This window comes from Penicillium solitum (assembly GCF_028829755.1).
Source record: "Penicillium solitum strain IBT 25940 chromosome Unknown utg000008l_segment0_segment0, whole genome shotgun sequence".
In the NCBI taxonomy this organism is placed as follows: domain Eukaryota; kingdom Fungi; phylum Ascomycota; class Eurotiomycetes; order Eurotiales; family Aspergillaceae; genus Penicillium; species Penicillium solitum.
In genome coordinates, this window is record NW_027072127.1 from 1,036,827 (window position 1) to 1,050,483 (window position 13,657).

General features: G+C 50.1%; 7 protein-coding genes across 7 annotated transcripts; 3 read left to right on the top strand and 4 right to left on the bottom strand.

Moving 5' to 3' along the window:
* Nucleotides 1-116: 116 nt before the first annotated feature.
* N7455_009671 (uncharacterized protein) lies at nucleotides 117-2,125 on the bottom strand (the record flags this gene model as incomplete). Its single annotated transcript, XM_040956410.2, has 2 exons — nucleotides 117-1,211; nucleotides 1,286-2,125. 2 exons carry the CDS (start codon nucleotides 2,123-2,125, stop codon nucleotides 117-119), a joined length of 1,935 nt encoding a protein of 644 aa, XP_040813216.2.
* Nucleotides 2,126-2,696: 571 nt separating this feature from the next.
* On the bottom strand, nucleotides 2,697-3,068 carry N7455_009672 (uncharacterized protein; the record flags this gene model as incomplete). Its single annotated transcript, XM_040956446.2, has 1 exon — nucleotides 2,697-3,068. One exon carries the CDS (start codon nucleotides 3,066-3,068, stop codon nucleotides 2,697-2,699), a length of 372 nt encoding a protein of 123 aa, XP_040813218.2.
* A 1,657-nt stretch (nucleotides 3,069-4,725) lies between these two features.
* Nucleotides 4,726-5,826, bottom strand: N7455_009673 (uncharacterized protein; the record flags this gene model as incomplete). Its single annotated transcript, XM_040956342.2, has 1 exon — nucleotides 4,726-5,826. The coding sequence occupies one exon, from the start codon at nucleotides 5,824-5,826 to the stop codon at nucleotides 4,726-4,728; it is 1,101 nt and encodes a 366-aa protein (XP_040813205.2).
* Nucleotides 5,827-6,994: 1,168 nt separating this feature from the next.
* On the bottom strand, nucleotides 6,995-7,636 carry N7455_009674 (uncharacterized protein; the record flags this gene model as incomplete). Its single annotated transcript, XM_040956461.2, has 1 exon — nucleotides 6,995-7,636. The coding sequence occupies one exon, from the start codon at nucleotides 7,634-7,636 to the stop codon at nucleotides 6,995-6,997; it is 642 nt and encodes a 213-aa protein (XP_040813156.2).
* A 389-nt stretch (nucleotides 7,637-8,025) lies between these two features.
* N7455_009675 (uncharacterized protein) lies at nucleotides 8,026-8,214 on the top strand (the record flags this gene model as incomplete). The annotated part of the gene is made up of 1 exon (XM_065606263.1): nucleotides 8,026-8,214. One exon carries the CDS (start codon nucleotides 8,026-8,028, stop codon nucleotides 8,212-8,214), a length of 189 nt encoding a protein of 62 aa, XP_065460226.1.
* Nucleotides 8,215-9,703: 1,489 nt separating this feature from the next.
* N7455_009676 (rhomboid family membrane protein) lies at nucleotides 9,704-11,601 on the top strand. Its single transcript, XM_040956346.2, has 2 exons — nucleotides 9,704-10,294; nucleotides 10,365-11,601. Exons 1-2 carry the CDS (start codon nucleotides 9,838-9,840, stop codon nucleotides 11,429-11,431), a joined length of 1,524 nt encoding a protein of 507 aa, XP_040813127.1. The 5' UTR covers nucleotides 9,704-9,837; the 3' UTR covers nucleotides 11,432-11,601.
* A 242-nt stretch (nucleotides 11,602-11,843) lies between these two features.
* N7455_009677 (DHHC family palmitoyltransferase) lies at nucleotides 11,844-13,576 on the top strand. The gene is made up of 2 exons (XM_040956405.2): nucleotides 11,844-12,121; nucleotides 12,184-13,576. Exons 1-2 carry the CDS (start codon nucleotides 11,923-11,925, stop codon nucleotides 13,557-13,559), a joined length of 1,575 nt encoding a protein of 524 aa, XP_040813099.1. The 5' UTR covers nucleotides 11,844-11,922; the 3' UTR covers nucleotides 13,560-13,576.
* The last annotated feature ends 81 nt before the right edge of the window (nucleotides 13,577-13,657 follow it).

A 13,657-nucleotide genomic window follows, 5' to 3' on the forward strand; every position in this document is an offset into this window, starting at 1 on the left:
TACGCTTACATGCCCTAAATTAGGCACTTTCAGTGCAAATATACACAAGATGATGCAAACGTTCATTCGTAGAAACCTATTTACTGAAGTTCTGTACAAGTAACCTGGATCTGAATTTATTTCCAGATATCAATCTTCTTCCGAATCTCAGACACCTTGGCCTCTTCAGTCTCAGAGTATTCACCCAGATCCGCTTCATCGGAACCAAATTCATCACTAGCTGCCTCCTCAATTTGGTCTAGTGTAAGACCAATAAGCCCCACAGACCGTGCATTGCCAATCTGGCACATTTCCTCTCCAACCGCAGCTTCGATGACGCCCTCGCCTCCTTTAGCAATGAGATCGCCCTCGAAGCTCCGGAATACTTGCCGGAGAGGGTCCAAGACATGGCCGCGGAAGAATTTAACGGTCTTCTCGAGTTGAAGCCGTTCGCGTAGTGATGGCGAGGAAAGCAGCAAGTAGTACAAATTCAATGCGGAATGAAGGGGTGGACCTTGAGTCTGGGTCAGGCGAGACCAGCTAGCAACGAGATCAGAGGCTGAGCTGGCAGCAGTGACCGGTTTGAAAAGAGCCGGGAAAAGAGCCCAGAAGTAGAGCGGATCTTGGAATATATTTTCGGAAGATTGGGTGGGGCTGGGAAGCAGTTCTTCCTTCAGCCATGCGATGGCGCTATCCCGCGCTGAGGCAAGATGGTCATCTTCCAAGATCTTGTGTATCAGTTTAAACCGCGTCTCAGGCGATGGATGGCTCTGGACAATGGCGGCTGGAATCTGGCGAACGATGCCGTGGCTTTGGCGTGCTGTGCATGCTGTCAAGATGACAACGAAATCTTTGAACTCGGTATCGCTTGACGGGGCTTCGATGGGGCGTTGCAGAGAGTAGACGGTCAAAGCCAACAGGGAGTCGAGAAGCGCGTGTGGTTGACCAAAAGCCACTTCGTCGAGACTGGTTTGGCCGCCGACAAAGTTGTTAAATATCCGAGCCAGCTCAGGGAAAACGGATACCCGACGGGGCGGTTGCCCGGAGCCAAAGAGGGTTGTGCCTGCAGCCCGAGCCGCTAGTAGTAGGAGTGAGCCATGGCGTTCTAGCGGAATCTGATTGGGGTTTGTTGGTGGGTCATCGAAATCAAGTTGGGCAGTTTGATCTGTCGGGGATCCGGATATGATTGACAGGAGTTCCTCGTTATCAATTCCAACGTCTCGTGATAAAGCCTTAGTAAAAACAAAATTAGATCAAATGTTCTCAGATATTGACATCGTACTGTCCATAATTTGGTCTCATTTACCATAAGCTTTCCCATGATCATATCGCGCTCCTTGAGCTCCTTGGTCGATCCATATGCCTCAGTTTGTGATTGGGCGACCGGTAGGCGCAGATCCGGATGCAGGTGTTCTTGCATCCGAATGGTCCACGACATTCCCGGATCCATTGGACTGGAGAAACTCAAAAGATACGACTTCAGCAGTTCAAGCAAGCCGAATTGGATGAATTTCCGAACAAGGAGGGTCTCGTTATCGGCAGACGGAGAGGGCGAAGATACCTCAGCTTCCGGGTCTGGGGCTGAGGCAGCAGCAACCCTCAGCACGCTCGACTCGCTAGCAGCTCTGGGGGGTGGTGCAGGCCGCTTAGAGGGAGACACTTCGCGGAAGAACTCAAGGAAGGCTAAGGTGGTCTCGTTGGTCACCATTGTGGTATATGCTTCTAGAGCTGCTTGGAGGGAGGTTGCGATGAAACGACTCGGTGCTTTCGTCTGGATCCGTGTGTGAAGTACCGAGAGCATTCCGAGAAGGCAATTGAATTGTAGGACGTGCAGTGGCAGCCCCTGATCGGGCCTCTCGTCCTCGTCCTCATCCGGCTGCAGTTGCATGAGTGACTCAGAGACGCGCAAGATCACTTCTCGGGGATTGCCTAGCCGAGCCACATCCTGCAAGCATTCCGTGGACGCTGGTAGCATGGGCAGGAGCAGCTTGACCAAGTCCCAGCCGATGTTCGTCGTAAGCTTCTCATCTTGCAGGAGAGCGTGCAAAAGCGGCAGACGTTCAGGAGTTAACTGATATTCTAACAAAGTAAGATAGGTTAGGTAGTCCGTGGCCGGAGGCAATGCTTGAATGAGAGGGTCCTCCATGGTGTGGTTGTTGACTATTTGATCTCGCAGGCGCGGGGAAGATGAAACATGGCGATGACGTCAGCGGCAGAATCCCGAAGAAACACGGGCCGATCACATCTCCGAAGTATACACCTTCAGGAATAATTGACCTATTAATATGAACACTCAAGTCTTTTTTTGCACCGTTAAGTTCATGTATCGCTGATCTGTAGTTGTTGATTCATCCAATTCGGTAACAAAGTTGCGGCCGTGCATGGTTTTCTATCATTACTAGAGCGCTATCTACCAAGAACCCCGCGTGACTATGGATAGATACCCTAACCCCTTTCGGGGCTTTCTCGGAGGCTAGTGTGACTACAACATATGTGACCTCAGTGTCTTCATGGCGGGAAGACTGGCCTTTGCATGATGCGTACATGGCTTCGTGATGTGATCGTGTATTGTTTCCTTAGTTGGCCATCTCTAGCTGATGTCGACATCGGGAGGCATAGTTAACTCTGGAAGGATCAAAGATTTACTAATTATAGCTCCCAACCTTGGAACTGCGCCGAATCCAATTTTCTATCTGCTTGTCTAGTCTAGCTCGTATCTACACTTTAGCAAAGAAATTCCATCCCGCAAGGTACCACCGGCCAACGACAAACAGCCCCGTACCAATAAGCATAGTCACCCCAGCAAATATCTGCAGTCCCACAAATGCACCTCCATCCCGTGCCTCAAGGGCGCCACCGATAGGACTGGCCACCAGCGCTACAATGCCAACAGCCAACCACAGCGTGTCCGATCGCACCCCGATTTCGCGAATATCACTGATCTGCGCTGTCAGCGGTGGGATCAGCGAGATGAACGCCCCCGAGGCGAATCCGTAGAGCGCCGAAAAGACGATGATGGGCGTATTGGCGGCGCCGGGCAACCACAACGCCAGCACAATGACACCAGCGAACCCACACATAGCTATCATGGTGTTAAACCTGCCCTCTAACGTGCATATTCCGCAATTCCTACTTTTTATTTAGGCCTAGCGGCCAGCTTCTCTGGCCACTCAGCCAGCTCCAGCAGTTCCCTCGAAGCGATCGTCAAAGTAACCTATCTAACCAGCATGATTCACATGATTTTCCCCCATGGACCTTTTGAAGGCTGGAGGCTAAATGAGGACATTCCGGGAGATTTTCTCATCGAGGCTGGCTCTCTCTTAAACTCCATTTCTTAATTTGCCAGAGATCACCCATTACTCAAGGCTGAAGCTTCCGGGTGTTTCTCCACCGCTGCTGAGATCTTTGTTTTAGGCTTGTGGGTCTCCGTCCCAGCGATGCAGTACATCAGTTCGCTAGTTTACTGGTTCCGAGACTGAGCGAAATATGATCACCGCAAACAGTGCCAGCTTAGCCGAACTCCTAATGTAAATCCACCAGACAGACAAAACGCGTCGAGTCTATTCTGCACAAGCTCAAAGGCATTACCCTAGACACGGGTATTACCCACATCAACAAATACAATGATCTCGAGACACAGGGTCAGTCAGCATCTTACAGGGGTGTTCATCTTGCAACTAGATAGTTGGAACGATGACGATCTTACTCTCTATTCTGGGGTTTCTATTCCGCCCCAGGCGTAGATGGGATGAGATACTCTATTGGCGTCTGAAAGCAGGCTGTATCACGTCTTGCATATATCACGAAACCTGGTCAAACCATGATACTGTCGAAAGAGAATGTGCTTTTTATTCGTGTGTTGATCTCAAAGATTATTTGTCTAGGGGCGGATTTCTAGGTCCAGAATGATATATTTAGATTTATAAATACACCCAATGTCAGGCCGCACGACATGGCTTTCCCTTCCCGTTTTAGTGCTCACCCGTTGCCGCTTTTTGATCACTGAGTAAAACCGAGCACACCCCGAAAATACCAAGTCTATAAAGTGCCCTCTGGTATAGCTGAGATTCTTGAATACTTCTTATGATACCTGGTTCATCGTTCATTGAATTGCGATCTTGATTATCGATCCGGTAAAATTGTGACGTAAAAGCGCCTTGTAGATATCGCGAATAAATTGGAAAAAGGGAACGCGCTTATAGATAAGACAACGTTGGAAGAACCACATGGGCAAAACCTTGGAAGGTTCGGGCACAACGCTGTTCCTGATAAGCTCGGCTGGAGATGATCCGCGCCAATCATTTGTATTAGATGTTGGGGTTGGGCCTACACCACCTTCCAATCTTGGAATCCTTTGCCATTCGTTAAATATGCCAAGCCCCTAGCACCAGGTACGGTGGTGTTGGGCCCTTGGCACGGTTATACCGGTAGAACGTTTGGATTCTCCACTGTCGGCCAAATCCAACTGAGCAGAGCACGAACAAAAATCTGTGCTACAGCTTAATTCTTAGGTAAGTCATTCTTGACAGTGCCATTATGACGGAGGTGACCACTGCGAGTACGAATATATATAGCTCTTCCGTAGAATAGAAATGATCATCGCACGCATATCTCAATTCGGGGCTTCAACTTTAGTGAAAGGTCAGGTTAATATACATGAAATCATCTATCATACTCTATCTCTAAACGCTAATGACTAGGAATTGCTATATAGCTTCCAACTATTGCCAAGGTCTAAACTTGCTCTCAAGGTGCAAACCCGAACAATGTTGCGAGCTGCTTAGAGCTGTATCCTGCATAAAGAGCAAGTTGCAGCATGATACGAGCCTTCTGGGGGTTCAAGTCCTGTCCACCGTACATATTTCCAGAGCCATCTGTCTGGACAAAGCCCCCCATCGTTCGGCTGGAAACCACGACTTGCGTACCGTATTCCTCAACCAAGGTCTCAATCTCATTTGTTCCCGCCGATGTCCAACCTCCAGCACCCATACCAGCCAGGACTAAACCCTTTGCTCCACTCTCTACCGCAGAGCGAGCCAACTTGGGGTTCAGCACTTGATGTCCGAAGAGGATGTCCACCTCAGGCAATTCAGTTGCCCCGGAGACGTTGAAGTACTCACGGCCAATAGCCAAGACGGGATGATAGTAGAACAGCGGCTTGGTATCCAGGAAGAAGCCCAGGTAGCCTTGTTCGGATGCTTTGAAGGTGTCTAGGGCATTTGAATGCGTTTTCGTCATGTAGAAGGCGCTCCCGATACGGTCGTTCAGCACAACCATGGTACCACGCCCACGTGCCTCGGGGCTTCCCGCAAGGGTGACAGCCTCCAGCAGGTTCATAGGTCCATCAGCGCTGATGGCTGTTGCTGGGCGCATAGCACCAACCACGACAACAGGCTTGTCAGTCTTGATGGTCAGGTCAAGGAAGAACGCCGATTCCTCCAAGGTATCTGTTCCATGGGTGACAACGGCTCCCTGGCAGTATGGATCATCTAGAGCCTCTTGGATCATCGATGTCAAGTTCAGGAGAATTTCCGGGGTGATGGCCCCCGAATCAACATTAGCGACCTGGACACCTTTGACATTTGAGATGTTCCAGATCTCGGGCACGGCTTCGATAAGGATGTCGACGCCAAGTGCACCGGCGGTGTATCCTGTAGTCGCAGTGTTTGAGGCAGCAGATCCGGCAATAGTGCCTCCAGTAGCGAAAATAGTGATGTTTGGAAGGCTGCTGTTGAAAGGCGTGTCGCGCGCAATCAGGTGATGGGGGAGAATAGGTAATGTTGGAGCAGCTGCACTAAATCCTAAGTAGGACAGGAAAAGAGTCCAGGTGCTTAAATGAGTACGCATCTTGGGAGAAATGTGTAGGGTAGGAGGTAAGATGTATGGTGAGGGCTGCTCTCCTAACAGATTTTGCAGGATTCACCGTGTCCTTCTTATAGTTCACTCAACTGTATGTATATTCCAAGGTTCTTCTATACCCATTGCTTGGCGATTTTAACTTTGCGATAAGAAACAGAGATTCCGCTGCTTATCCTAATTCATTACTCCCGAGGTCGAGTCCCCACAGATACGCTTCAGGGCCATACGAAGAGCCGGTTATGCGCGATAATTTGCTTGCAGGCATGGTTACTTCTCCAGATGCAGGGGGGTTTGCAGGCTAACATGGAGGTAGATCCCCTTGTTTAAAATGGGAATGTTACCATGTAGCTGCTTTCCCCCTTGTCGTAGCTTGGTATCTCGTGGTTGTTAATATATAAGGGTGTCGTACATAGGATTTACGGCGGAGTATCCATGGATTTGTTTGGGAGATGGCTTATCGAATACGTTACGTTATGCTACCTAGATAAGGATTGACGGCAAGGTTCTCCGGAGCACCCCACCTGGGCAGGCTACCCCAATCGCTACTTGGCGGAGATAAGAACCCTGACCGTTGCAGTCAGGGGCTCGTGGCATCAGCCGTTACGGCACATGGCTCACACGAAATTCTATCGGGCGCAGGCAAGGGCGCGGGGTAGCGATTAGCCTTGGGGATGACAGTGGGTCGCATCAGCCGCTACGGCGCTATCGGTTTAAAGTGAGTGTAATGCCATAATAGCCGATAAAACCCCTCCACCCACTAGCCCTTGACTGGAACCGTTGAGGTTCTTATCTCAACCAAGTGGCGATTGTGGCCTGGGGTCATATTTGGTAACATCCGGAGAACAATGGTCAGGCGGGCTTAGGGGATTTACAACATATAAAATCTAGTGCAGCCCTCATAGGATCTCTCTACCAATCCATTAAACCAGCGCGGTCGTCCAACCTCTCCCGTTCACTGCAATGGGTACAACTACCAGCTTGTTACAAAACTAATCATGGGGTCTCTTGATAGCACGGACAAGAAGGCTCACCTTACGGACCTGGTGATCCGGTCTAGTTACGCATTGATGCTCTTGGGTTTCCTTCCATCGCGGAAAGAACACCGGAAGAGCGAGCAGCTCTCGAAAAGAAGCTCTCTTAGAGGATTAACCTCCACTTACTGCCGATTCTGGTCCTCATATGATCCAAGGCCATTATATAACCGTTGCGTTGAACTCCGGCTTACATCGGGTGACGGTAAAGACGCATCGGGTGACACCAGAGACATTTCTGATGCACCCGGAGATTCAGCATCGCGCTCTGACAATTCTGCAGGCTGCGGTATCCCCCTACCTGGCAACTCATATATCTCATGACTACCAGAGTCTGCATGCAACTGGTAGATCTGAGTATCGTTGCCCGAGAGTTCCCCATGCATTATGGGGGGCATGGCAAACACATTTCCGTCCGCCTGCTTAGAATCAAATTCTGAGATACTCTGAGGCGCGGGCGACTGAAGAATGCTTTGCTCGGGTTCACTGGCAGCATCCTGCTTCCGCCGGCGAAGGAAGAAGAACGCAGCTACGGCGATCAGTACAACAGCGGCCACTGCACCGATTGCAATGCCAATGATGGCACCAGTGCTAAGAGAAGAGCCGCCCGAAGATTCACTGGAATCACTGGAAGAGGACGACGTTGGGGTAGATTCGTCGGTGTTGGTGGCTGAGTTCGCAAGAATAGTGACGATATTCTCTTCCGCGCCCTCATTCCAGGTACATTGGCTCCGGGTGATACATTGATTTCTCCCTACCTTCACCATACGAGCCCGTTGCCCAGAAGGCGACCAAAATGAAAAGTAACATTATCGCGAACAAAATGCATAAACACACTTAAGGAGTGACTGGAACAAAAGCAAACGATTTAAACACAGGATATTGTGGATCGGCCGCTGGGGATTTTATTCAATTACCAGAGCCCAGAGCCTCGAGGAAAGGCATTATTATTATTGACTTGGAAGAGGACTCCAGAACGAGAATACACCATCGTGGCTAGCTTCACGTTAGCCCTTGACAAGTGCAGCACTAGTGAGTCTACCTACTACGACAGCTGACTCAGTCAACACCAGCTCCAGTGAGGCCAGCTTCAATGATTCCGAACCCCAGACAATGGACTCTGCTACTGCCAACCCAGAGAGCACGAGTACCAATGATGCCCTTCTGGTCACACGGGAACAACTGGCGCTACCCACACTACAAGCTCGGGCAACACGTCTATTGCAAGCTCTACTACGGCACCGGACTCCTCAGCGAACAAGATTTCTGGAGGCTTTGTTGGGCTGCTACTCAGCCTGATGGCTTCCATCTGGATGTAGATAATGCAGCAATATGCGATATATGATGTGGGATGCAGCACTTTGATTCAACACTTTAGTTTTACCTATTTCTTTTTCACCCATTCCAGCCCTGTCAGTCTGGGACATTCTTGTCACGCCCTTGCGATTCCCCTTGCGATGATCGATCATTAAATTAATTATACCAAAAATACTCCCCAAAAGGGACACTTGAACACTATCTCCACAGTCTAAAAAGGGACTAGGGGCTCATTGGTTGCATTTGCTATGTTTACTAAACGATGTCCAGTCTTGTTTGGGAGAGTCTGGGGGTGACGAGCTAGTGCTCGTAGTATCCTTCCCGTGAAGATTACAATGAGGCGAGAAAATTGCACGGTGAGTAAGAGGATAGGTTTGTAGGTAGCCTACGGCAGGTTTTAGGCGCCATCGCGCCAACCCATATAATTTTTTTCACCTTGCTCTCACCTATATACTCAACCCTAGGGACCCATATGATTCCTCGGCTTCTCCACCTAGATATGATCTTAGTACAAGTGAAGTTCGTACTGTGGATATGGATATGGATTGATTATTAGTTTCTTATTAACAAGAATAGTCGGCCGCTTATGCCGCGTTGTCCTGTCTTTTGATGCTCTTTTTAGATGTTTATTTTAGGTGTTCTTTTTAGGTGTATACGAAGGCGCCAAAAAGGCATATTCTGCGCAAGAGACTTTTCTATGTATAAACTTAGTTTTCTGCCTGGCCGGTTGGCGCGATGGGATCTAAAACCTGCCGTAGAAGTGCTATCTATCTATAGCGAGAACTTGGCCGAAACGGAAGAAGTGCACGAAGTGCGTTAAAAGCAAAATACAATACTCGGTAGATCAGGAAAGTGACCCCTCTCCACCTTGAGGTATCATCTTGTGGAGTACGAGTTCATCTATCCCACAGAGGGAGAATTGGCCATATACATAGTCAGAATTGAAATCTGAGAATTTGCGGAGAAAATCTACAGAGTATTCTAAATCCAGAGGTTTCTAAAATATCGAGGCACTCCGACCTTGGCATTGTATACGTAAGCTCACTCTGGCACTGCCTAGGTAGTTAGTTAGGTATGTTTTAAAACCGGCATAATTTTGACTAAAAGGCGGAGTCCAGGGTCAAGCCAATAGGGCCATGGTAATCACGTGAGTGCTATGTCAACCCCCGACTTTAGAAAAGAAAGTTTGTTTTGTCAAATCAAGGGGCACTAAGCCTAATTGGGTAGGATCGTTGTTTACTATGTATTATCTAAGCAAACATTTCAAAAATCAGGCACCGCCGTGGAAATCTATTGAAATTCAGCGGAGTAGTAGGTACGAGGTAATGAAATATGATTCTACTTTTTAACCTTCCTCAGCCACTATAAAAGTGGCAAAGCCGTTGGCATTTGCCCAGGCGGGGTTCCACAGCTAGGGCGGAGTGGAAAAGCCCCAGCCGCGCGGCTGGCATTGCTGGGATTGCGTAGATCGGCCCAAAAATAACTTCGCGAATAATGTGACTGCCTGACTACTTCAACTTTCTTTCATCTCTTCGTTGTTCTTTGTTATATATACTCTTCATCGTTGAGGTTCCCTTCAATACTTTTGACAAGTTCATGGATCCGCCTTTCAGCTCCCGAAACTAAAACAAAGACTCAACCCCCAGGCACCATGGCCTCCAACGAATACTATCACGCGAATATCCCACAACCCCCTAGCTACGACCAAGCTGTCCCTGGGAAGACAGATCAAACTCTAAACACAGTTCCTGGAGTTGGCTACGCGAGCCACAGTTACAACCACGACGATCCCTCAGCCCCCTATCACAACCGAGAAAGTCAACAGTCATTTGCCTCGGACAATGCACATTACCAGGCCGCTGGACGGGCAACGGAAGGCGACAACTACGCAGAAAATATCCCTTTGAAGACCAACACCCAGTATGGAAATAATCCAGATTGGATGCGCCAACAAACGCAGTACCCTCCATCACCAGGGGGTCTTGAGGATAGCCGACAACGTGATATCCGAAAGAAGAAGGGATTTTTCAGCAAGAAGATTGCTTGGGTGACATACATCTTGACATTAGCCCAGATTATCGTATTTATTATCGAACTGGTCAAAAATGGTGAGTTCTGTCCCTGCCTCAATACTAGTCCAACATTTCGGATCAACTAACGAAATCTTTTCTGCTCCAGCCCAGTTGACAGGGTCAGTTATCGAGACCAAGCCCACCTTCAACCCGATGATCGGGCCTTCCCCGTACGTCCAAATCTACATGGGGGCACGCTACAATCCGTGCATGAAGAACGTGGAGGGGGTCCAGAATGCCAATCGTACCCTTCCATGGCTCTGTCCAAATGCCACATCGACGACGGTGAGCGGAACGGGGTGTTCACTGTCTGAAGTGTGCGGCTTTAGCGGTGTCCCCAACCCCCATATTGGAGGATCGACAGATGATCAGCCGTCTCCCAACCAGTGGTACAGATTCATCATCCCCATCTTCATGCACGGAGGATTCATTCACATCGGATTCAACCTATTGGTTCAGATGACCATGGGCGCGGACATGGAGCGCATGGTTGGCATGTGGCGCTACACCTTGACCTACTTCGCCAGTGGTATCTTCGGGTTCGTTTTGGGTGGAAACTATGCGGCTCAGCTCGATCCCAGTGATGGCTGTTCAGGTGCCCTATTCGGTATCCTTGCACTTTACCTTCTTGACCTGCTGTATGACTGGCCCCAGCGCGAATCTCCAATGGTTGAACTTATCATCATGATCCTCGGGGTGGCTGTCTCCTTCGTTCTTGGTCTTCTCCCAGGATTAGACAACTTCTCCCACATTGGTGGCTTCATCATGGGTCTCGCCATTGGCATGACTATCATGCGGTCACCTAATGCTCTCCGCGAGCGGATTGGCCTGGCACGACAGCCATATGTTGCCATGAGCGGCGGAGCTGGCCAAGCTGGCCCCGAGCAAAAGACCACCTCCCTCATGGATTTCTTCAAGGGCAAACGAAACCTCACCTCCAGCCCGACAGAAACCCCTGGCTCTACAAATGGCCTGCTCGGCTTCTTCAAGGGCCGCAAGCCTCTTTGGTGGCTGTGGTGGGTGGTCCGTGCCGGTGCCCTGGTTGCCGTCCTAGTCGGTTTCATTATGTTGATCGTCAATTTTTATAAATACCCCTCCTCGAACTGCTCCTGGTGCTACCGGTTGAGTTGTATGCCCGTCAATGGCTGGTGTGATCAGAACAACCTGCCTTGATTCAGCTTTTATTTCTTTTTGTTCCCCGACGTTCAAGAACAGTCCGCATTTCAAGGCAGAGCTTCGATGAATCTATTAGCATTATGACTGTAAATAGAATTTATATTCACATCTATACCAATATTTATATAGCGAACTATGTAGTATCCTACAATTTGGTTTATCCCCTGTTCCTGAAAATGTTCGCCGGAAATAGAATACTATGTTGTAGTACGGAGTACATATTGTCATGACGATATACTTCGTGTCCCAGCCATTTGTGTACGCACTTAGCGTGGCTGGGGTTGTGGCGGAGCATGTCAAAATTACTAATACCGTCCTCGGTTTACCGTACCGTACATCTCACCTGATAGTCTCATCGCATATAGGTAACCCTCAATTCAATCCTGAGACTTGTCTTATAATTCCCAATGCTTTGTGTATAATGGGACCGATCCCGTCAAACTCCTTCATGCACAACCTTCTTTCCCCTGTGTCATAAACTCTCAGTCATGGCCACCTTGGCCTCGTCACCCCCGACCTCACCCTCGTGGCCCAAACGACGCCCTCGAGCCTGGGCCCTCCGCTGCGAACGATACTGCTGCGCAGCAGCAAGCTGTTTCCCACTCGCCTTCGTCTACGGCATCACCACATGGGCGGTATACGTCGCTGTCAGCATCGGCATCAGGCCTTCACGGAGTGACTGGATTGGTATGCAGGATAGCGCCTGGACTCGGACTCGAATGTATCCGGGTGTACTAACGTGTCGGCAGGTATCCCAAGCTCCATCCTCGCATTTTCCCTCTACGCCATCCTCAACTTTTCATATACCGTTGCCGTTTTCACCGATCCCGGGTCGCCGCTCTCTACCTCTCGCGGAGCAGACCATCATGAGTACAGCGCCCTCCCTCCGTCCGAGCACCCGGAGTTCACATCATATACCGTCACCTCGACTGGTGAATCACGATACTGCAAAAAATGCCAGTGTCCGAAGCCGGACCGCGCACACCACTGCTCAACGTGCAAACGATGTGTCCTGAAGATGGACCACCATTGTCCCTGGCTGGCAACCTGTGTTGGACTGCATAATTACAAGGCATTCCTGCTGTTTTTGATCTACACCTCGATATTCTGTTGGGTTGTTTTTGGCATTGCGGCCGTCTGGACCTGGACCGAGATTTTGAACGATACCCAGTACATGGATACCATACTGCCGGTCAATGTAGTTCTGCTGGCTATTTTGGGTGGCATCATTGGACTAGTTCTGAGCGGATTCACAGCCTGGCATATCAGTCTGGCCATACGGGGCACCACTACCATTGAATGTTTGGAAAGGACACGGTATGTGTCGCCTCTGCGCAAAGCGCTAGACAGACAGCGGAATGAGCAGGCGCCCAACAATAACTATTGGGGCGAGCCGGGCGAGGAAAGCATATCCACGCGACTGCAAGGATATGGGAATCAGATCATCGATGCCCACGCCAATGCAATCCCGGGGGTCACCCGGGCCGAAGAGGGCGAAGAGCACACGTATTCTGTGCCGCGCCCATCAGGGCCTCCGGATGGTTCCGGCAACGGCCTCACGCCAGCGCAGCAAGCATTGACCCGGTCATACGCCGAAATGGAGCGGCAGCGTGAGCACTCGCGGTACGAGGAGTACCAAAACGACGAAGACAACGAAAAAATGCCCAGCGCGTTTGATCACGGCTGGCGGCGTAACCTGCTCCACCTCTTCGGGGAACGGCCGCTCCTATGGGCTGTGCCCATTTGCAATACCACCGGCGACGGCTGGCGCTGGGAGCCGAGTGCTAAATTCCTAGAAGCGCGTGACCACATGCGACAGCGTCGAGAACAGGAATCCACCGAGGAGCAGCAGTACTACCGCGAGTTGTACCAGCGCAATCTAGACAACAGTAATAGTTGGAGGGAAGGCGCTACACAGCCGCAACGCGTTCCAAACCGTGGTAGCACGCCTGATCGGCCTCCGACTTCCGTGTCGATGCAGACTCTTGCACCCCGGTCGCCGCGGCCGAGGCCTGGCGATAGCGATTATGGGGATGACGTGGAAGGGAACGGGTTGTTGGATCCGGGCGCTGGCCGCCAGCAGGCCACACGTCGTAACACTGATGAATGGCGGGACTGGGATTAAAACTAAGTGATTGTGTGTAGCATTTCTATGTAGCATGTTGAAGGCGTTGTATGTGTATCATTTGCGAAAGTTATGGCATCTATGAAGCGTATGCACAG